The sequence below is a fragment of the Phalangium opilio genome, unplaced genomic scaffold (genome assembly GCF_054372755.1).
Source record: "Phalangium opilio isolate 3A_F unplaced genomic scaffold, DU_Popi_V2 ptg000113l_1, whole genome shotgun sequence".
NCBI lineage: Eukaryota > Metazoa > Arthropoda > Arachnida > Opiliones > Phalangiidae > Phalangium > Phalangium opilio.
Window position 1 is genome coordinate 3,954,299 of NW_028324209.1, and position 23,528 is coordinate 3,977,826.

The window sequence follows — 23,528 nt, forward strand, 5'->3', positions numbered from 1 at the left end:
AAAATGTTTAGAAGCTGTCTGTACTTTGGAAAATATGATCGCTCGAGTTAAAAACCCCACCAAAGCGTTGTTGCGTGTATATTATTCATTCACATTCCCTTTAAAATTAGAGTCGTTCCCGCTCTGACACCCTTCGGAACTTGACAGTCAAATTTGTGGGTTGGGCAGTTACGTGCCCTTTTAATTTGTTTTAAAGGCCATAAAAAACCATCATTACCGCCCTTGTTAAATCGTTAGTTACTTAGTTAGGCCTTACGCGCCATTGGAATGGTTTTAACAAACCCACGCGCGTTTCCAAGTAATGTCACAACCGTTAACAATTTGCACCTAGTACAAATTGGCGCGTTATTAGACCCAATTTATTTAGCAATATTTTGTATTTCTTCAATTCTTGGAAGAAGAATTCTGACGTCACAAGAATTTATTTCTATAAACCTCCGCGAAAACAAAAATTGACGTCCGAAACATAATTATTATTTTAATTACAGTTTTTATTTTATTTACTTGAGGTTTCGGGGGTTGATGACGACGTTTTTGTGACTTGGCCAAAATATTTTAACTCGAAATCATGAAACACTTAAATTTTCTCATGAAAATGTATCTGATGTTCGATTTTAAGAGAAAATGCACTAGAACAGCTGGGTTGCTTGAACTTAGCCGACCCCAATAAGTTCAAACTAAACTAGGTAATGATAAAACATATTTAAAGCGCTTCATCCAATGAGGAGCGGGTCCCTACAAAGGTCAGCTCCTAACTTAGCCAATCGGGAGCCTTCCCCCTCAATGCCTTCCATTCAATTAAGTTCTTCGCCGCCATTTTGTGGGTAAGGGGAGGAACCATTCTTAAGCTGTATTTCTCTGTGTTCAAAACTTCAAATATGAATTTGGTTTCGTGAAGTATCAGTTTTGACCAAATTAAGGAAAGCTTCGCGGCGTTTCTGTATATTCTTTGTAAGATTGAATGAATTCGCTTTGAAGCTTCATGGCCGTGCCAACCTTCCGTATTGTTTCCTCTGACGTGATGACGTTTTAAGGCTTTTTTACTCGGCGCGTAGGTCTAACCTTCTTCTTGATGAGTCCTTTAACCAATCAACTTCAACTTTAAAGTTTTCTTTTATAAATATAATCTACATTTAGACTTATAAACACCCCCGAAAAATCTAGAGACAAAATTTTAAATTTAGTTTCGAGCTTGATTACTCAGACTAATGCGATTTCGATGTCTCATCATTCGTTTCGTGGAAAAAACTGTGATTCTTAATTATATATTAAGAACACGGAGGAAGTGTTTTTCTCGTACTCTAGAGCTAAAGGATATTTTTCTTTATTGTCAACATTTTGCGTTAAGAAGCTTCAATTTTGCAATGAAAAAAAAAAACCTACTGTAAACAAAGTTATGTTTTTCTATTTTCCCCATGAGGACTTCTCATTGAATTCGTTTTTGAAAATATACTTAGTAAATAGAAGTAAACATTCTGACATCAACTCCCAATGGACCTTCGTAGGTCCTCATTCGAAAAGCACTGACTTTATTTACTTTTTACCTCTCCGTGTGACGTAGTCCAGGAGAGGTTCTGTAACGGCCGTGTCTGTGTGTGTGTCTGTGTGTCTGTGTGTCTGTGTGTCTGTGTGTCTGTCTGTGTGTCTGTCTGTCTGTTGTTACACCCACGTGACCGCGTTCGCAGTTTGCGTATCGGAGCAAACGTGTTCGCCATTTCCGAACTGCTTTCACAGTCACGGAAATGGCTCCTCTACTCGAGTTCTCACACCACCATCTTCTGGTCTTTGTCCATCCCACACGGACACCAGTCTGTTCTTACTGGCTTCTAATCACCACCATCTTCTGTTCTTTGTCAATCCCAACATTGACACCAGTCTGCACTTACACTGGCTTCTAACACCACCATCCACTGGTCTTCCGTCTATTCCACATAGACACCAATCTTTATCATTGGCTTCTACTCTATTATCATCGTTTGGTTTTAGGATATACGCGGCGATCAGCTAGGGTTACGAGAAACGTCTAGCCTCCCTAAGGTGGGATCGCCACCAAAGGTTTTCGCAATTGCGCTTTTTCCTTACTATTATAATGGAAACGAATCGTATATATACCCCAAATTTGAAAAAAGCGGGCAAGAGGAGTACCCTTCACTTTAAACGTCAATATTAGCAAAGTTTGAGAAGATAATAGGTATAACTTTATTTTAAACGATTTAACTATTATAAATGTTAATTATTGAAGATTAAAATAATTAAAAATAATTATATTTATTTAAATATTAAAGATAAACCTCTCGTGCAAAGAGTGAGATTATCATTGCCTCCTATATCTACCAAGGCCCGTGCATGCGATATATTTCCTTCATTGCCTCCTATATCTATCAAGGCCCGTGCATTGTGATATAATTCATTCATTGCCTCCTATATCTATCAAGGCCCGAGCATTGTGATATATTTCATTCATTGCCTCCTATATCTATCAAGGCCCGTGCATTGCGATATATTTTTCAAAACAACAACAAAAATGGGAAACCCCAACTCAGAAACATAATAACGTTTTTATTGGATACTTAAGTTTATATAATCTTCTTGACACGGAGAGGTAATATTTTGGTTTTCCCAACTTGTCGTTTCTCAAATTCAAAAATTTCCAAATAATTTAAACCAGTAAATGCTGACGCCTTTGAGACAAGACTGATTAAGCCTAATTGTACTTAATTGACCTTTGGAATAATCGTGGTAGAGATCTTACTCGTAACTTAATCTAGCATCAGTGCCTTGTCAAAAGCATTTAACTCTTCAAAATTATGAAAATTTGTAATCAATTTAAAAAGGTTCCCGAATCCCAACGTCCTTCGAAACTAGATTAAGCCTAATTCGTACTTATTTGACCTCTATAAACGTTGTGGCGTAACGTACCCTCCTGGTCTTACGTAATCTCGTAACGACCCTGTCTGTTTCAACGCTGATAAAAACCCAACCATCCATCTAATCAAATTTTATTCATAGTATTCCGATGCTCTTTTAATATGTTTATTTTCCCGTAAAAAAAAAAAACCGGGGGAGCACCCAGAACCCAACGCGGCTATTTCAACAAAAAAATCTCCCACGCTAACGGAACTCCATTTCCCCCTTATATAATTTTGTGCCCATGGAAGTAAAATCATAGACGCAAACTAATACGTTATATTACCTTCCCTGTCAAGTTTGCCTGTCATGAGGGGATAACCCCATTCACAAGGGCACCCAAGGCTCGCCGTATAGCGTAGACAAATTATTGCGCTGTAACAAATCCCACAAGACAGTCTAACCCCTGACCTATATATTACATGACCAATCAGTTTCGTTAATGGCTTATTTAAGTCGACATTATTGGATCGGAAGTAGAGTTAGTGAACTTTTTGCAACAGGAAGTGAAGACTGTTTGACCGGAAGCAAAAATTTTCATACCGGAAGTACTGATAATGGACCAGAAATGGTTATTTTTTTTATTATTATTTTTTTGACGTTTCGAAAACTGGAAAGGTGGAAAATCCAAGGTTTTCGGTTTAATAATTTCGAAGTTATTGACACCTTTCTTTAAAATGCGTTTCTGTTTTTGCGACTTTGTGAATTTATTTGTCTACTTTCTCAGACCATGTAGAAAACCGAACCAACGTCACCCGAAATTTACTATACCATTATGCTTTTACGAAGTTAGGATTCAGTTTAGCTAGAGGTGTAAACTGAGTTTGAGAGGAAGGACAACAATGGGAATATATAACGGTCTCCCCAGCCACACACTTGACGCGCTTTTTATGTCTGGGGCTACCACGGCATGTCCTGAATCTGGCCTGAACATAACCCAAGTTTGGGATATGAATTATAACGGGCAAGGGATGGCTGGGGTCAGAGAGAGGGAGGGAGGTAGTCGATGTTTGCAGCCGATGAGAGAAGTTTTGCGCTGAAGAGAAACTGTTAGGGGGAACTGTGTGACCATTAGAGACTGAGGAGTAATTCTCGACTCAACAAAATGCAATTTCTGGGTGTTGTCCCTGTCTGTCTGCCACATGTCAGGGAAAACTAGGAATGGTCAAGTAATTTAAAGATAGGCCAAAAACTAAGGATAATATGATTTTAGTACTAGGAACGATTTATTAAATTGTATATTCTTAAAAATATACGGTTAGCATTGACATGTTTTGGCCGTAAAAAGGTCAGCGGTAAAATCACTTGAAATTTGGAAAACTTGTTAACGTCGGAGAATTTAAATTTGAAAATTATCAGGTAACCCCGATGCAGTTTAAGCGCTACAATTCTTTTGACGCACGATGATGACCACAGGGGCGGGGAAAAGCAATCTTCAAGGAGCCGTTGCTTCAACGATAATGGCCATTATAATGATTTAGTAACTTTTAACCACAAAATGCGCAGTTTCTTGTTTCTTTTTGAGAAAAGTACTTTGTCGCGCTGTAAAAGAGGCCAACGTTATGGTACTTACTCTCGTGGGTTCCACTTTTCCATCACACTACCGGAAACCTCTAAAAGTGGTGTACCCCACAGCTCGCTATCAGCCTGGGTTAGATTCACTCTTCATACGTATATAGAATCTCTTCTGATATAGGTTGTCGAAAATGGGGCGTCCGCCCCACCCCCTGTCAATATGGGCCTTCCTGTACCGAGTGAGACCAACACACGCTAACTTTATCTAAAAATATTTCTAGTCTCGTTTTCACGTCGCGTCGCCTATAGATTCCCGAGAGTAGTTTTCTTCTATTATTGATCCGTATCTCTTCTTTTTGTAGCGGAGGAGAGGCCCAGCGTTCTTCGAAAATATGGTTAGGTTAACGAAACACCGGCCTAAAGGTACTAGAAATCATCGGTAAGTTTGTATCAAACACCCCGTGTAGTACAAACGCGAACGTTTTAGCTTCGAATATAGGGATGTTCCTAAACCATTTAGTCAAGGAACTATGAACGATGTTTGTTGTATATACGAGGAGATTGAGTGGTTTTCAGGCAGGAAAATGTGATTCTGATAAGACCCACTGGTTCAGCTATGTGAGTACTTGCTTTTCCATTTATACCGCGCCATTTATACACTAGGCACGGTTTGACTCTGACTTTGCAGATAGAGGAAAAACTTAACTTACAGATCAAAGACTTCTGGAGTTTATTTACAGAGTTGCGAGAGAGGCACATGGAAAAAAAAATCTCGATATAGGTCTATTTTAAATCGAAATCGTATCTACCGAGAAAACGTATTCGATTTTCTCGCTCGATTTTGCAATCTTTTTGTCCCCTGTTTCGCCTACTTCTCCTTTAATTTGAATATCCAACTCAGAGTAAAGAAAGATAAACCGCGTTCAGCATTGGCATAAGCCTGCCCATTTCTTCTAACAGGTAAATTCCATTCAGGGCCCAAATTCCACCCTAAATTAACCACGTACTTTAGTAGAATTTTTCCCGCCATATACGGGCGACGCCTTTCTGTCTAGATGTCTTTTTTTGTTTTTCTTATGTCGGGACGAAAGTTAAAGTGATCTCTACATATACTTTTAACCGGTCAAGGTTTCAACCGGACGTTTATAGAACGGACAATCGATATAAAATGACAAGTCCCGCGAGCGTGATGTGGTTGTCTAACATCTTGGGCCTTTTTGGTTCAAAGATCGTGCAAAGCAATTACTAACTTTGCTTTAGTTACAATGGAAGCTTGTCAAAATAACCCGTGAGAATTATATTGAAATTGTCCATTTCTATAGGCGTTTTCTGGACGGACATTGAGTGGGTTTGTCAGTAGGCGGTCTTTTTTAGCTCCTACGTGAAGCACCGAGTATTGAAGTACAGTTTTTGTTTTCGTTGCCCACAATTTAGTTGAATGACCAGTTAATGAAGTTTTCACGTGACTTTTAATGTTTTGAAACGGAGTATGTTATTTTAACTTCGAAATAATCAATCAGGTTGTAATATTCACCTCGTGTACTCTTTCAATGAATTATCTCGCTCAAAATAAAAAATATAACTATTGTCTTGATTGTACCCAATTAAGTAGATAGTACGGCATAAAACTTAACCCGTTAGCGAGACCCACTGGACCCCAAAACTGGTGACCTCGCGTAATAATGATTACAAGCCACTTTGAACCTGGCAACTCAACAAGCATGGGAAGTGTGAGAATCTAAAGCTTACCTCAGATCAACAGAATCACTCCTGTCCAGGCGTTCCGTTATTTCAAAAATGGTCAAGGGTAGATTTGTAAAGCACAAGCGGTTAAAAGAAAGGATATTATTATTTTTCAAAAATACCATTTAAAAAAATTTGGCCTTAAGGGCCTACACCGATATGACGGTGGTTGTCTTTAAGAGAGCTAAGTTTACATAAGTGAAACGGCTCTGAACAAAGAGTCTATCATGTCTTTTTCTTCCCTGCTCATGAGTGGCCCCTTGACTGAAACATCGATGCATTTTTGGAAGATCTGTAGCCTTCTTTTATAGTTGTCAGGGAAGGGGACCTCGCGTTTGGTACACGCTTCCTCAAAATTAGCGAAGAACCTGGTGTTCATGTAGGTTCTCTGTTTAGCTAATGGTTTCGTTGGAGCCAGAAGCTTGTTGTACTCGTCAAGCATCATCGCGTGAACTCCAGTGTAGTACAACAAGCCAGGATGTTCTTGAACGTCTTCTGGCCATACTTCTTCGATGGTTAGTTGAGCGTAAAGCGGAGCTTCTGGATCAGATATTGATTCTTCATCTTCAGTCTTGAATGAGTCAACAGCGTCAATGACAGCGGTTACGATGTCCGTACTCAGATTTTTGTACTCATTTATTTTATCATTTTTCCAATCCGGATTTCCTTTCTTGAGTTCTGACATAACTGCGTATAGATGATAAGACAGTGTGCCATACCCACAGCTCGCGGGAATTGGCAAAAAGCTCATTTTATTTTTCTTAAGGAAATTATTCACCAGATTGTCAACTAAGGGTTTTGAGAACATCACCTTCAACATATCAGTGGTAATATTGAAGTCGCAACCTCGAAGTGATGTGTTAGGAATCAGTACTCCGATACTGAAAGTGGTTTTATCGTCTGGGAAACCACCCATTGAAGGAAAAGAAAGATTCGCGGCTGCTGCGGCTGCTTTGAAATCTTTGTACTTTCCACCTGAAGACCCAGCGAGAATGGTGTCTTTGGAAAACGATATCTCGTATCTGACAACGCGTCCTCTATTCCGGTTCATAAACTCTTTACCGCCCAAAATTACCTCTTTAAAAATACTTTGAATGCGCCTTGGGAAGATGCTGGCAATGTTTCTTAATTCAGCTATCAATTCAAAATTGAAGATGACCGACTCCTCCTTCTTGCCATATCTGTTTTTAAAGTCCCTCTCGCTATCAGGGTCTGATTGAATTGTGACAGCGTTAAACACGGTGAAGCTGTTTGTGCCGTCAATGGATCATAATGGACAGTTAAATACTCACCCGTAACCTCGGAACTATCAGAAGGAAATTTAGCTGCCATAGTAATGGTTTTCCCAATAGCTTTTGATACGACTGGCAGTGGTGGTAATTGCTTTCGACTTATGCTTGGTTAATTGATGAACCTTATTCGACTGTTTTGACAATTATAGTCTTCTCTCCTCACTCAGATCCGTCAATAGCACTTCGAGCCCTTGGTTTTGCCGAATAGTTCTCCCGGAGCTTTGAAAACCCAAATTTCTTCTAGTTTTTCTTTCTCTTGTTCTGATTTGACCCGCCCTGCCCAGTGGCCACTGTTATAATAGCAGGGATGCCAGATTGAAAACCTTCAACCCGCCAAAATCAAATTGGAAACAAGCCCAAAAAACCGCCAATCGGTATTTCGAAAGGAAGCCCAAAAACTGCCTAAGATCTAGGCTATCCAGCCCAAAAACAAGCCAAAAATTTATCGTGAAAATTTGAAATTAGTTTTTCTTTTAGAAATTTCAATGCGTATTCTATACTGACACCATTTTTAAAACCCAAGACAAAATGAAACCATTTTATTTAATCATGAATTGACGAATTATAAGTCGCTCAAAAGGTTTTACAGCACCATTTGTCAGTTTTTTGGGCATTCTAATGATCTTCGCCTATTGGCGGTATTTTGAGTACAGAAAGCCAAAGAAAAACCCCGACAAGCCCAATTTCCAGCCAACAGCCGGTATGTTCCCAATTAACCCAAAACCATTTCTCCCAATTCTCACTTAACCCAAAAATATTTTGGTTCCCATTTAAACCAAAGGCGTTTCTCCCAGTTCCCACTTAACCCAAAAACTGTCTGTCTGGGTGAGTGTGTGTGTGTCAGTCTGTTGTTATTGACTTACACTCCAGGGGACCGCGTTCGCAATTTTCAAATCGGAGCAAACATTTTCCCAAATTCCGGACCGGAAATTTGGAAAATTGTATTCCACTTACAATGCCTATTACTCCATTGTCTGTCTAACACCCCTATCATCCGGTCCTTTATCCATCCCACATGGACACCAGTCTGCACTTACTGGCTTCTAAACAAACCACATCATCTGGTCTTTGTCCATCCCACATGGACACCAGTCTGTACTTACTGGCTTCTAAACACCACCATCATCTGATCTTTTGTCCATCCCACATGAACACCAGTATGTTTATTTTAGTATTTAAGATAATCTTATTTCTCAAGTCAAAATTAATACGAAAAGGGTTAAAAAGCAGTCTATATGATTGTCTGTGTGTGTCCGTCCGTTGTTACACTAGTGCGCCGCGTTAGCAGTTCGCCTTGTGTTCATGTGTAAAGAAATCCTACAGAACCTTAATATTCCCTTTTTCCATAATATTAAGTGAATATGTGGAAATATTTTTCGTGATTACGATGCCTTTAGTAGTTTTGTAACTTGAAAGCTCGGTTTCATTTAGATATTCCAAGAATAGTTTTCAATATTATTATTTGAAATGGCTGTTTATATACTACTTAAGCTATACTACATCTGTATATAGAATAATCCTTGCTTTGGTGATTGCAAGAAGAAAGCTAAGGCCAAGACTGTGTCGTTTAAATCAAGTTTTATCCGTAATAGCAATAGGCTTAGTGAACCAAAGAGTAAATAATTGAGACCTGAGGTGAAGTAAATTATGGGTTTTGATTTTCGTGTCTGTAATGAAGAGACGTTAACGGTTCAGAGGGAGCCGGAAGTTAAATACACGTTTAAATAATAAGGTTTAGATTTTATAATAGGAGAAAGCATCATTGTGGTAATTAGATCAGTGAAAGGGCTATTCGTAATCGGGTTGCAACTTTGGAGATTCATTCTTGTTACGGTGCGCAATGACTTTCATTGCGTGTAACCACAAGTCAGCTTTGGTGGTATTTAACGTTAACACCCATGTTGGCTAACTAAGAATATCGTTGAGGTGAAACGAGACAATAGTGTTTATACGGCAAACCAGTTGTGAATGTAGTTATGAGAATACAGGGTTAACAGTTGAGGCGTAGACAATTGGGCCTTTTCAAACACATAAAGGTTATATCTCTCCTAAAGTTATACACTTAATTTCCTGTTTTTTCCCATTGACTGATTTTCCATGTGTCCAAGACATATCTTTATTGGATGTAAAATGTCGTCTGCTTTATAGTATATTCGCTATTCCTTGAATACTGCTTTAATAATTCGTAAATTTTTACTTCAAAAAAAGAGAAATAATTCTATATCTAGGTTAATAAGTTTGTAGTAATAGTTATCCTCTTGACTCGGAAACAGGGTTGTTGATTTTTTTGATTTTTTCAAAAAAATCAAAAAAAATCGATTTTTTTGATTTAAATCGGATTTTTTTGATTTTAATTGATTTATTTGATTTTTTTGATTTTTATTGAACTACTAGATACTAAATTACCAACATGAAAACTTTTGAGTCAAAATTAATCAAAAGCAAAATAATCATGACATTTTAGCAGCTATTGGATATTGTTACTATTCAAATGCTTGCATAAAAAGACTAGCTTGACCGCTATATCATTTCCTAGCCTATCCAACAAGACAAACTGGAGTTCTGGGTAAAACTTAAACTAAAATATACCAAAACCATGATTATTTTTAATTTTAGGTCTTTTCTAGTTAAGTTTCTTCTCGAGTTTCTTAAACTACTTCTTGGAATCTTAGAAAACCTTTTTTAAAATTAAAAATATATTCTTGATTTTAATCAAACAACCCTGCTCGGAAAGGTAATATTTTGGTTTTTCCAACTTGTAAAAACGTAATATAGTTGTAGTTGAACTTTGAACTTAACCGTTTTCACCCAGTCATCTATTTTATCATCGGGTAAACTGGAACAATATAAACTATTGGAAGATGATTTGGTTTCCCAGCTATCAATGAAATCTCGCGGTAAAATAGGGAGAAAATAAGAAGTCCCGTTTCTTAAAAGTCCCCCCCCTTCGACTTGATTAACGTAGGCAACGATTAAAGGGTTCTAGTGAAGAATGTAGATTTTTCTTGTCAAGTTTAACATAATTAATTTTTATCTATCTGATTTTTGGATTCAATTATTCTCTTATTTCCTCGTTTATAGTTTAATTTGTTACATTATTGTTCTATTTGTTTGTTAATTGTTTTATTGTGGTTTATGTTGTTATATGCCGTTTTATTGTGTTTTATATTGTTTTATTGTGTTTTTATGCTGTTTAATGTGTGTTTATGCTGTTTTATTGTGTTTTTATGCTATTTTATTCTGTTTGAAGCTGTTTTATTGTATGTTTTCGCCGTTTTTTTGTGTTTCTATGCTGTCTAATGTGTGTTTATGATGTTTTATTGTGTTTTATACTGTTTATTGTGCTTTTATGCTGTTTTTCTGTGGTTTATGTTGTTCTATGCTGTTTTATTGTGTTTTTATGCTGTTTTATGCTGTTCTATGCTGTTCTATGCTGTTTTATTGTAGTTTTTGTGTGTTTTATTGTAGTTTCTGTGCGTTTTATTGTAGTTTCTGTGCGTTTTATTGTAGTTTCTGTGTGTTTTATTGTAGTTTCTGTGTGTTTTATTGTAGTTTTTGTGTGTTTTATTGTAGTTTCTGTGTGCTTTATTGTAGATTCTGTGTGCTTTATTGTAGATTCTGTGCGGTTTATTGTAGTTTTTGTGCGTTTTATTGTGGTTTTTGTGCGTTTTATTGTAGTTTTTGTGTGTTTTATTGTAGTTTCTGTTTGTTTATATTGTAGTTTTTGTGTTTTATTGTAGTTTCTGTGCTAACTAAAGCATTCCAAGTATTATAACTAGTGTTTATGTCGATAATAAGTTAAAAATGAACTTTTCTAATTTTAAAGAAAAATACAAGCATCTGCCGCATCATGAGCCTATTCACGTCATCTTCAGAGCGCCAAGCAGATGGGACGGGATCGACTCCATTCAGTGATAAAAGAGGGCTTCTCATATCACACGCCGCGAGCAAGTTTCAACGAAGTTTACTTTTTGTTTTTATATCTATATACTTTTGTTTATATACTTCATAAATGTACTATAGAATAAATAAATTGTTCGTCGATTTAATGTATCTCACTTCTTATTCCTTTTCTTGTCAATTAAGTTACAGCTTTTAAAATGCATTAATTAGATTAAAAAGGATTGGGAATATGGGATAATTAGAGGTGACCGGTAATCACTTTAGCACTGTTAAAGGCAGCGCGTCGAGGGGCTATTCACTAATGAAAATTTTCTTTTATTGGTGATTTTTATTCACGCTTTCATTCATTGGTGATTTAAAATTAATGGGGATTAATGGTTGCGTCTGCATTACGAGTAATAATCGAGTGGCTACTCACTACGGGTTGTTATTATTTTACTAGTTATGAACGGATTATTAAGCATTCACACATTTGCCGCTAGGGGCGCTGTGTACGTAGTTACGTATTTACTGACATCTAAAACATGATAAAATTCTGCCAGACATTCGTGTAAGCAATAGATAGTTCATAAATTGCCGCTAGGGGCGCTGTGTACGTAGTTACGTATTTACTGACATCTAAAACATGATAAAATTCTGCTTGACATTCGTGTAAGCAATAGATAGTTCATAAATTGCCGCTAGGGGCGCTGTATACGTAGTTACGTATTTAATGACATCTAAAACATGAATAAATTTGCCGCTAGGGGCGCTGTATACGTAGTTACGTATTTACTGACATCTAATACACGAAGAAATTTTCCGCTAGGGGCGCTGTCTATAATATTATATAGGCCTAACGGTGTGTTCTCTAATTTGAATTAGCGCCCACGTCACACTTCGAAGCGCCCCCAACGACGGAATATACGATAAAACTCGGACGCCACTTGTCCAAGTTTCTTTTCTCTCTGCGCCGGCGACCAGTCAACATCGTTCCTTGATCAGCTCCTCGTAATCCTGACTTTCGAAGGCAGTATTGGATGGAAAGCCACGTTTTACGCCGATGGTGGGACGTGACTCTAAGCTCTCCGCCATTGAATGTCCATTAGAACGTTGAAATCAACGCGAAAGGTTAAGCCTAGTACGGTATGTGTGAAAGTCTTTCAATAATCCAAAGCCATCCAGCTAGCAATTTATTATTTTATTTAATCGCAGAGTTTAAATTATTTAGGTAGAGTTAATTGTTAGTTAATTATGTTTATTTATTGAAAATTAACTACAATATGAAGAAATTCCCAGACACGAGGTCAGTTAGACAAGGCTTAATTTAGAACATCTTAAATCAAGTACTTGGGCTCATATTAGGGGAAATTAAATTCCTTATCTATTTTAAATAATAACAAATTAGGTCTCATTTAACGGCGCGAAACTATATTACCTAAAATGAGTAACGTATGGTTTAACGGGGCCAGATTAGGTTGCACTAGGCTAGGCTGAACCTTTTTTAAAAATTTATCCGGGCCTGGCACTAATCTCTAAGTTTTTACTTTATGCCGTCGTTTTAATTTAAATTAACGAGGGTATTTTAGAATTATTACGCGTAAATTATAGATTTTAGATTCTAAAATTTCATTCGAGGCAGTATTTAATTATTTTAGATAATGAAGTACGGTCTATTTAATAAATTAAATGGTTTAAATTAATTAGGGTTAACTGTTAATAAGTTATCATTAATTATGGAGATTAAGCCAATTTAATATGAGCCACATAGTTTTTCTTCAATAATTTACGGAAAAAAATCCATAGATTAAAATAATTATTTGTTAGGCCCCTCTAATTCTTATTAATATTTGTTATTAATATATTTTAATTTTTAGACGCGATGACGTTCCTGGATATTCTGTTGCTGGTCATTCGGAGAAGTTTCCTACCAGATGATTTCAACCTTTGTTAGAGACGCTCATTCCAGATGACATCTTCCTTGGATTTGCGATACAAGATGTTTTCAACCTGTGTTGGCCATGCAATCCTTCTCTACAAAGATGCGATGAACATCGGCGAATCTAGAAAATTCAAATTTTTATTAGAATTATATTTGCAACTACTTAATTTCTTTTTACACGTTCAAACTTCAATTTACGGGACACTTTATATTATTTTTTGTTGAAAATTTTTGTAAACACCTTATTTTTTTACTTTTTGTTCAATAAATTATGCCTTAAACCACTTTTTTTGTTTTCTTAAAAATTATTTGATTAAGAGGGAAGGTTTGAATTTTTTAGCTCTAAACAGATAGCCTATTTTTTGAGGACTCTCTTTTAGGCATATTTTAGCTTATATATCAAAAAATAGAACGATCAAATTGTTTTGGAAAAAATTAGCCTAAAACCAGCTCAAATTGTTAAAAAAAGCCTAAAAAAGGGTCCAAAAATACTACCCTAAGTCCAGACCCTAAAAAATTCAAGCCATCCCCCATATCGAAACTTTTTTAAGAAAACAAAGAACGTGAGGCAAGGAAAAAATTTTTTATTGAGAAAAAAACAATTGAGGTGTTTACAAAAATTTTGTACCAAAAAATATTTAAAGTGTTCCATAAATTAAAATTTGACCGCGTAAAATTAAAAGGGGTAGGCTAGTTACCGATTAAATTTAAGAATAAAATTAAGTTAATTAGCGGAAAACTTCACGGTCCAATCAGTTTGAAGGCCTGTGATTCGAAAGTCCAAGAAAGATGTCATCTGGAATGAGGGTCCTTAACATCGGATGAACTTCCAAGTCTACTTGAAAACGTCTCTGAATGACTAGCAACAGCTTATCCAAGAAAATCATTCGCGTCTAAAAATTAAAATAAATTAATTACAAATATTAAGGCAATGCCTAATTTTAAAATAAGTGCTACTTTAAGCCTAACAAAATAATAATTTACTGAAATAATCCCATATATTTAAATAATTAGCAAAATACTGGCGATATATTGCTAAGAATTTTTTTTTAATAATCTAAGTTAAATTTCTTAAGCCTTGTTCAAATATCTTAACCTCGTGGTCGTGGTTTATTTAATTTTAATTCTAAATTATTATTTAATAGACTGAATTTACGTAAATAGGGAATCAGCACCAAGCAGTTAGTGACGTCATGAAAAAATGGCGCGAAACTGTATTTTGAGATTGTGGATGCAAGCGCCATCTTGGAAGTGAAAAGATAGACAAAACAAGTAGAAAATCGGTAAAAGGCCCAAATTATAGAAAAATGGTTAATTATTGTTGCATTTCGGGATGTAAAACGAAAAGTAAAGGGTTTAGAGTTCCGAAAATAATTTGTAATCAAGGAAAGAAAACCTTAGAACTATCGAAAAAAAGAAGATGCGGATGGCTTAAATGGTTAAAACCGAGGTTTAAGAATCTTGCTCGTTATGGTGACTGTCTCGGTTTACATCATAGATTCTAACCATAACGTCTCTAACCCATCCTTTTCCCATTAATTTATAAGCGTCTAATCCTTTGTACGCTTTAAAGTCGTCCAATGTATAGGCACTTTTAGTGAAAATCAAATAATGAATCAAATCTGGATATTCAATTGCTGGGAACATTTGGAGGTTTTCTAAGCCTTGCAACCAGGCTGATTTCGGAAGCGATATGGATCATCACAGTTTGTCACGTTTATTTTGTTTAAGTACCTTTCTTTAGCAGTTTTTTCAAGTGATAGGGTGTAATTCGATAATTTTCCGTCATATTCCATAGTTGAAATTGATCAGAAATAATAAAAATCCGAGAAACAGCCGCGATTCTGCGTTAAAATTATTTACATTGCCCTTCAAGATGGCCGCCGTCATTTTACCGGAAACTAACAAGTTTGGTTTCCATGGTAACCAGCTTCGCGCGCCCCTTGGTGCCGATTCCCTATAATAATAATTAACTTCCTGTTTCATTAAAACTACTTTATTTATTAAAGCAATAAGCTATTTAAAAAAGGCTTACATTTGCTGCGCATTGACAAGTTTGTTCATTCCAACATGACCTTGCTGAATCGATTCCAAAAGAACATTCAATGGCGGAAAAGAGCTCTAGATTCTGGATTTATTCCTTGACCATGGATGAAGGATGCGCGTGAAAAACATTCGACGCTCTACAGGATGTGCAACTCCCTATACTAAAAAGTAGACAAGTCGATACTAGCGCCGCCTGGCTACCAGCGCTGGAAACCCTCGCGGGAAAAATAAAAAATACTGGACATAAGAAAAAAATCCACTGTTTTGCTTCTAGCAGACGACGCTAAGGAAAAAAAACGACAGTAGCGCGTGTTTTTTTCTCGTGTCCAGTATTTTTTATTTTTCCCGCGAGGGTTTCCAGCGCTGGTAGCCAGGCGGCGCTAGTATCGACTTGTCTACTTTTTAGTATAGGGAGTTGCACATCCTGTTGAGCGTCGAATGTTTTTCACGCGCATCCTTCATCCATGCCTTGACGTCGAATAGAAAAATGGCTGATCGACGGCGAAAGGGCTGAATTCCAAGAGCTGAGCAGGAAACGATCTTGACTCCACGATGCCAATCGAAGAAAGAAATTTCAGCCGGCTACTCAAGAGCAAAGTTCTCTCCCGCAAGATTTACGCCCACAAGACGTTAAAAGCAGACGACACTAATTGGAGTAATACCGTTTTTCCGTTGGCCTATTCCATGGAGTAATTTTCTTGGAGCGAGAAGGAAACTTTCTTTAAAATTCCATAAAATTTGGTGTCTCCTACAATAATGCTCCATACCTTCCATTGGCCTTTTCCATGGAGTAGTTTTTATGGAGCGAAAATGAAAGTTTCCCTAAAATTTGGTGTCTCCAACAATATTGCTCCATGTCCTTTTCCATGGAGTAATTTCTTTGGAGCGAAAATTACTTCATGGAATAGGCCAACGGAAAAACGGTTGAATTTACACAATTAGTGTCGTCTGCTTTTAACGTCTTGAGGGTGTAAATCTTGCGGGAGAGAACTTTGCTCTTGAGTAACCGGCCGAAATTTCTTTCTTATATTGGCATCGTGGAGTCAAGATCGTTTCCTGCTCAGCTCTTGGAAATCAGGCCTTTCGCCGTCGATCAGCCATTTTTATTTTCGCCGTCAAGGAATAAATCCAGAATCTAGAGCTCTTTTCCGCCATTGAATGTTCTTTTGGAATTGATTCAGCGAATTCATGTTGGAATGAACAAACTTGTTAATGCGCAGCAAATGTAAGCCTTTTTAAATAGCTTATTGTTTTAATAAATAAAGTAGTTTTAATGAAACAGGCAGTTAATTATTATTATTTACGTAAATTCAGTCTATTAAATAATAATTTAGAATTAAAATTAAATAAACTATGACCACGAGGTTAAGACATTTGAACAAGGCTTAAGAAATTTAACTTAAATTATTAAAAAATATTCTTAGCAATATATCGCCAGTATTTTGCTAATTATTTAAATATATGGGATTATTTCGGTAAATTATTTTTTGTTAGGCTTAAAGTAGCACTTATTTTAAAATTAGGCATTGCCTTAATATTTGTAATTAATTTATTTTAATTTTTAGACGCGAATGATTTTCTTGGATAAGCTGTTGCTAGTCATTCAGAGACGTTTTCAAGTAGACTTGGAAGTTCATCCGATGTTAAGGACCCTCATTCCAGATGACATCTTTCTTGGACTTTCGAAACACAGGCCTTCAAACTGATTGGACCGTGAAGTTTTTCCGCTAATTTCAAGTAGACTTGGAAGTTCAATATTTTTTGGTACAAAATTTTTGTAAACACCTCAATTGTTTTTTTCTCAATAAAAAATTTTTTCCTTGCCTCACGTTCTTTGTTTTCTTAAAAAAGTTTCGATATGGGGGATGGCTTGAATTTTTTAGGGTCTGGACTTGGGGTAGTATTTTTGGACCCTTTTTTAACAATTTGAGCTGGTTTTAGGCTAATTTTTTCCAAAACAATTTGATCGTTCTATTTTTTGATATATAAGCTAAAATATGCCTAAAAGAGAGTCCTCAAAAAATAGGCTATCTGTTTAGAGCTAAAAAATTCAAACCTTCCCTCTTAATCAAATAATTTTTAAGAAAACAAAAAAAGTGGTTTAAGGCATAATTTATTGAACAAAAAGTAAAAAAATAAGGTGTTTACAAAAATTTTCAACAAAAAATAATATAAAGTGTCCCGTAAATTGAAGTTTGAACGTGTAAAAAGAAATTAAGTAGTTGCAAATATAATTCTAATAAAAATTTGAATTTTCTAGATTCGCCGATGTTCATCGCATCTTTGTAGAGAAGGATTGCATGGCCAACACAGGTTGAAAACATCTTGTATCGCAAATCCAAGGAAGATGTCATCTGGAATGAGCGTCTCTAACAAAGGTTGAAATCATCTGGTAGGAAACTTCTCCGAATGACCAGCAACAGAATATCCAGGAACGTCATCGCGTCTAAAAATTAAAATATATTAATAACAAATATTAATAAGAATTAGAGGGGCCTAACATATAATTATTTTAATCTATGGATTTTTTTCCGTAAATTATTGAAGAAAAACTATGTAAAATATTCCCGAAAACAAAATTTAAAAATCACACTAAATATTAAGCCAAATCAGAATTCAAGGGTTACTTTAAGGTCCTAGCAAAATAATAATTTAAAAAAAAACCAAGTAAAATATTCCCATAAATATAATGCAAGAATTGCACTAAATATTAAGCAATTTCCATATCAGAATTAAATGGCTACTCGAGGTCCCAACAAAATAATAGCTCACGGAAACAGTACCATAGATTAAAATAATTTAAGAAAAAAACTACGTAAATATATTTTAAAAATCTCTATCCTTAACTTCGCGTTCGTGGCTCATATTAAATTGGCTTAATCTCCATAATTAATGATAACTTATTAACAGTTAACCCTAATTAATTTAAACCATTTAATTTATTAAATAGACCGTACTTCATTATCTAAAATAATTAAATACTGCCTCGAATGAAATTTTAGAATCTAAAATCTATAATTTACGCGTAATAATTCTAAAATACCCTCGTTAATTTAAATTAAAACGACGGCATAAAGTAAAAACTTAGAGATTAGTGCCAGGCCCGGATAAATTTTTAAAAAAGGTTCAGCCTAGCCTAGTGCAACCTAATCTGGCCCCGTTAAACCATACGTTACTCATTTTAGGTAATATAGTTTCGCGCCGTTAAATGAGACCTAATTTGTTATTATTTAAAATAGATAAGGAATTTAATTTCCCCTAATATGAGCCCAAGTACTTGATTTAAGATGTTCTAAGTTAAGCCTTGTCTAACTGACCTCGTGTCTGGAAATTTCTTCATATTGTAGTTAATTTTCAATAAATAAACATAATTAACTAACAATTAACTCTACCTAAATAATTTAAACTCTGCGATTAAATAAAATAATAAATTGCTAGCTGGATGGCTTTGGATTATTGAAAGACTTTCACACATACCGTACTAGGCTTAACCTTTCGCGTTGATTTCAACGTTCTAATGGACATTCAATGGCGGAGAGCTTAGAGTCACGTCCCACCGTCGGCGTAAAACGTGGCTTTCCATCCAATACTGCCTTCGAAAGTCAGGATTACGAGGAGCTGATCAAGGAACGATGTTGACTGGTCGCCGGCGCAGAGAGAAAAGAAACCTGGACAAGTGGCGTCCGAGTTTTATGGTATATTCCGTCGTTGGGGGCGCTTCGAAGTGTGACGTGGGCGCTAATTCAAATTAGAGAACACACCGTTAGGCCTATATAATATTATAGACAGCGCCTCTAGCGGCAAATTTCTTCGTGTATTAGATGTCAGTAAATACGTAACTACGTATACAGCGCCCCTAGCGGCAAATTTATTCATGTTTTAGATGTCATTAAATACGTAACTACGTATACAGCGCCCCTAGCGGCAATTTATGAACTATCTATTGCTTACACGAATGTCAAGCAGAATTTTATCATGTTTTAGATGTCAGTAAATACGTAACTACGTATACAGCGCCCCTAGCGGCAATTTATGGACTATCTATTGCTTCCACGAATGTCTGGCAGAATTTTATCATGTTTTAGATGTCAGTAAATACGTAACTACGTACACAGCGCCCCTAGCGGCAATTTATGAACTATCTATTGCTTCCACGAATGTCTGGCAGAATTTTATCATGTTTTTATATGTCAGTAAATACGTAACTACGTACACAGCGCCCCTAGCGGCAATTTATGGACTATCTATTGCTTCCACGAATGTCTGGCAGAATTTTATCATGTTTTAGATGTCAGTAAATACGTAACTACGTACACAGCGCCCCTAGCGGCAATTTATGAACTATCTATTGCTTCCACGAATGTCTGGCAGAATTTTATCATGTTTTTATATGTCAGTAAATACGTAACTACGTACACAGCGCCCCTAGCGGCAAATGTGTGAATGATTAATAATCCGTTCATAACTAGTAAAATAATAGCAACCCGTAGCCCCTAAGTTACCCACAATCCCAATCCCAATCCCAATCCCGTTTAAAAACGAGTTTTTAGTGAGTAGCCCCTCGATGATTACTCGTAATCTAGACGCAACCATTAAACCCCATCCATTTTAAATCACCAATGAATCTCTATCCTTTTTAAAAGCGTTAATAAAAATCAGCAATAAAAGAAAATTTTCATTAGTGAATAGCCCCTCGACGCGCTGCCTTTTACAGTGCTAAAGTGATTACCGGGAACCTTAAATTAACCCATATTCCCAATCCTTTTTAATCTAATTAATGCATTTTAAAATCCTATATATGCCTGCTGTAACTTAATTGACAGAAAAGGAATAAAAAATGAGATTCGTTAAATCGACGAACAATTTATTTATTCTATAGTACATTTATGAAGTATATAAACAAAAGTATATAGATATAAAAACAAAAAGTAAACTTCGTTGAAACTTGCTCGCGGCGTGTGATATGAGAAGCCCTCTTTTATCACTTTGTGGCGTCGATCCCGTCCCCTCTGCTTGGCACTGGGAAGAAGACGTGAATAGGCTCATAATGCGGAAGATGCTTGTATTTTTCTTTGAAATTAGAAAAGTTCATTTTTAACTCATTATCGACATAAACACTAGTTATAATACTTGGAATGCTTTAGTTAGCACAGAAACTACAATAAAACACAAAAACTACAATAAAACGCACAAAAACTACAATAAAACACAAAAACCACAATAAAACGCACAGAAACTACAATAAAACGCACAAAAACTACAATAAAACACAAAAACCACAATAAAACGCACAGAAACTACAATAAAACGCACAAAAACTACAATAAAACACAAAAACCACAATAAAACGCACAGAAACTGCAATAAAACACAAAAACCACAATAAAACGCACAGAAACTACAATAAAACGCACAAAAACTACAATAAAACACAAAAACCACAATAAAACGCACAGAAACTGCAATAAAACACAAAAACCACAATAAAACGCACAAAAACTACAATAAAACACAAAAACCACAATAAAACGCACAGAAACTACAATAAAACACGATAAAACAGCATAGAACAGCATAAAACAGGATAAAAACACAATAAAACAGCATAGATCAACATAAACCACAGTAAAACAGCATAAAAACACAATAAAACATCATAGACACACATTAAACAGCATAGAAACACAATAAAACAGCGAAAACATACAATAAAGCAGCTTAAAACAGAATAAAACAGCATAAAAACAGCATAAAAACACAATAAAACATCATAGACACACATTAAACAGCATAGAAACACAATAAAACAGCGAAAACATACAATAAAGCAGCTTAAAACAGAATAAAACAGCATAAAAACAGCATAAACACAAATTAAACAGCATAAATCCAAATTAAACAGCTTAAAACAGAATAAAACAGCTTAAAAACAGCATAAACACAAATTAAACAGCATAAATCCAAATTAAACAGCTTAAAACAGAATAAAACAGCTTAAAAACACAATAAACAGCATAAACACAAATTAAACAGCTTAAAACAGAATAAAACAGCATAAAAACACAATAAAACAGCATAAACACACATTAAACAGCATAAAAACAGCATAAAACACAATAAAACACAATAAAACAGCATAGAACAACATAAACCACAATAAAACAATTAACAAACAAATAGAACAATAAGGTAACAAATTAAACAATGAACGAGCAAGTAAGAGAATAATTGAATCCAAAAATCAGATAGATAAAAATTAATTATGTTAAATTGGACAAGAAAAATCTACATTCTTCACTAGAACTCTATAATCTACTTTTGAAAAGAGCTTAAGGTTATATTCAGCCCTCTCGATACCTTTTAGTATACCGTCACGTGATTACTGTCACGCGCTTATTTCAAAATCAAATTAAGCCTACTTTTTTACCTCTCCGAGTGACAAGGACTATATCTGAGCATAATTTTCTGTTATTCAACGAAGGCGACGAAGATAAGATACTCATTTTCGGAACACGGATGGTTGGGAGAATCTGTTCTGCTCAACGCATATGCATGGATGGAACATTCAAAGCTTCACCTGCACTATTTTATCAACTCTTTACATTGCACTGTCTCGTTAAAAAAATATTACCTCAGCTATTTGTATTGCTACCAGATAAATCTCGCGAAACTTATGATCGTATGTTTCGCGCCATAGAAACAATCGCCGCAATCCGTGGTTTATCTTTCAGCCCTGCAGAATTCATGTGGTGCCATGGTGACAACGCGGATGCAAGAACGAACAATGATTGGAATGTGAAGGCACACATAACAAGTGGAACAAAGCGTTGAAGGTCCCTCATCCCGACATCTATGAACTCATACAGTTTATGAAAAGAAAAGAGGTCCATCAAGAAATTGAAATAGACTCTATGAGTCTTGAGAAGAAACGGAAAGAGAACAATTGGACACTGGCGCTAAAACACCCGAAGAGTTTTTGGAGGCAATAAAATATGGTTTTAATTTAGAATAGTAAAATGTATACGATACTTATTTTAATTTTGGGAGAAATAAATATTTGGGTTTAAAAATCATTGGGAGAAATAATTTTTGGTAAACTGGGATTGGGATAAGTAGCGTTTGGGAGAACTATTTTGGGGGAAATGGGACTAAATCCAACAGCCAACCCTTTTATTTCAAGCCAATATTTTTGAGAAGAAGCCCAATTGGCGGCTTTCCAGCCCAATATGGCAACCCTGTATACTAGAGTTAGAGAACCGTTTTACGTTCTTTACTTATTTGCCCTTGGTAACTATTTCAACATCATGAGAAACCACTTTTTCTTAGAATTTTCCCAGTCGGCTTAAAGGGGCTGTCCAAACCCCTTTCCCCCCTTTTTTTGGCCCACCCGCTATGCTAAGCTCTATGAGGAAGATCGTCTTTTGTCCCACGGTCCGCCAAGCCCTTCTAAGAATTGGCTCTGACTCACCCTGGGGTCGTTTTTACCAAGGAAGGACAGGCCTATTCTGTAAGCTTCGAAAGCGAGTTGTCGATCGACATCTCTCTCGATCTCGAACCGAGATCTCGAAAATCAGAAAAATGGTATTCTGTAAGAAGTTGTCGAACTTAAACATCTCGATTATCGACAAAGTTGTCGAACTAGATATCGACAGGGTAGTAGCTGTCGAGATCGTCTTTTCGTTTCGAGTAACCCTTCTTTCATGAGTTTTAATCTTAGTGTAAATAGCTGCCCTTCTACATTTAGCTCGCTTTGAGTTAGATAATCAAGCTAGAGAAATTATTAGGTGAATTTTACGAAGACACCGTGTTGTCAGAAGTATATAAAATTTCATATATACCTCTGGTGTTGCAATGTTAACTATGGCACGCCAAACCGGACAAAATTCGAGATCTCATCGAATGTATACGTCGAGACATCGAATGTATACGTCGAGAAATCGAATGTATACGTCGAGAAATCGAATGTATACGTCGAGAAATCGAATGTATACGTCGAGAAATCGAATGTATACCTCGAGAAAATCTAATGTATACGTCGAGAAAAAGAATGTATACCTCGAGAAAATCGAATGTATACGTCGAGAAAAAGAATGTATACCTCGAGAAAAACGAATGTATACCTCGAGAAAATCGAATGTATAAGTCGAGAAAAACGAATGTATACGTCGAGAAAAACGAATGTATACCTCGAGAAAAACGAA

General features: G+C 36.0%; 1 protein-coding gene and 6 long non-coding RNA genes across 9 annotated transcripts; 2 read left to right on the forward strand and 5 right to left on the reverse strand.

Moving 5' to 3' along the window:
• Positions 1–6,252: 6,252 nt before the first annotated feature.
• On the reverse strand, positions 6,253–7,721 carry LOC149623411 (uncharacterized). The gene is made up of 2 exons (XM_089853319.1): positions 7,458–7,721; positions 6,253–7,377 (listed from the first exon to the last, which is right to left on the reverse strand). Exons 1-2 carry the CDS (start codon positions 7,495–7,497, stop codon positions 6,356–6,358), a joined length of 1,062 nt encoding a protein of 353 aa, XP_089709445.1. The 5' UTR covers positions 7,498–7,721; the 3' UTR covers positions 6,253–6,355.
• Positions 7,722–7,741: 20 nt separating this feature from the next.
• LOC149623412 (uncharacterized) lies at positions 7,742–11,508 on the forward strand. Its single transcript, XR_016374918.1, has 2 exons — positions 7,742–8,614; positions 11,284–11,508. It is a non-coding gene; the product is annotated as an uncharacterized LOC149623412 (long non-coding RNA).
• Positions 11,509–12,034: 526 nt separating this feature from the next.
• Positions 12,035–17,714, forward strand: LOC149623413 (uncharacterized). 3 transcript variants are annotated; one of them, XR_016374758.1, is made up of 3 exons: positions 12,069–12,485; positions 16,893–17,064; positions 17,588–17,714. It is a non-coding gene; the product is annotated as an uncharacterized LOC149623413 (long non-coding RNA). The 3 variants fall into 3 exon arrangements; XR_016374759.1 differs by lacking the exon at positions 12,069–12,485 and adding an exon at positions 16,302–16,552; XR_016374760.1 differs by lacking the exons at positions 16,893–17,064; positions 17,588–17,714 and adding an exon at positions 13,217–13,567 and having other exon boundaries at positions 12,035–12,485.
• LOC149623414 (uncharacterized) lies at positions 13,282–15,427 on the reverse strand. Its single transcript, XR_016374762.1, has 3 exons — positions 15,317–15,427; positions 13,980–14,174; positions 13,282–13,402 (listed from the first exon to the last, which is right to left on the reverse strand). It is a non-coding gene; the product is annotated as an uncharacterized LOC149623414 (long non-coding RNA).
• LOC149623415 (uncharacterized) lies at positions 14,444–15,237 on the reverse strand. The gene is made up of 2 exons (XR_016374746.1): positions 15,016–15,237; positions 14,444–14,957 (listed from the first exon to the last, which is right to left on the reverse strand). It is a non-coding gene; the product is annotated as an uncharacterized LOC149623415 (long non-coding RNA).
• Positions 17,423–19,328, reverse strand: LOC149623416 (uncharacterized). Its single transcript, XR_016374763.1, has 2 exons — positions 18,805–19,328; positions 17,423–17,773 (listed from the first exon to the last, which is right to left on the reverse strand). It is a non-coding gene; the product is annotated as an uncharacterized LOC149623416 (long non-coding RNA).
• An 841-nt stretch (positions 19,329–20,169) lies between these two features.
• LOC149623417 (uncharacterized) lies at positions 20,170–22,785 on the reverse strand. Its single transcript, XR_016374919.1, has 2 exons — positions 21,755–22,785; positions 20,170–20,397 (listed from the first exon to the last, which is right to left on the reverse strand). It is a non-coding gene; the product is annotated as an uncharacterized LOC149623417 (long non-coding RNA).
• Between the last annotated feature and the right edge of the window lie 743 nt (positions 22,786–23,528).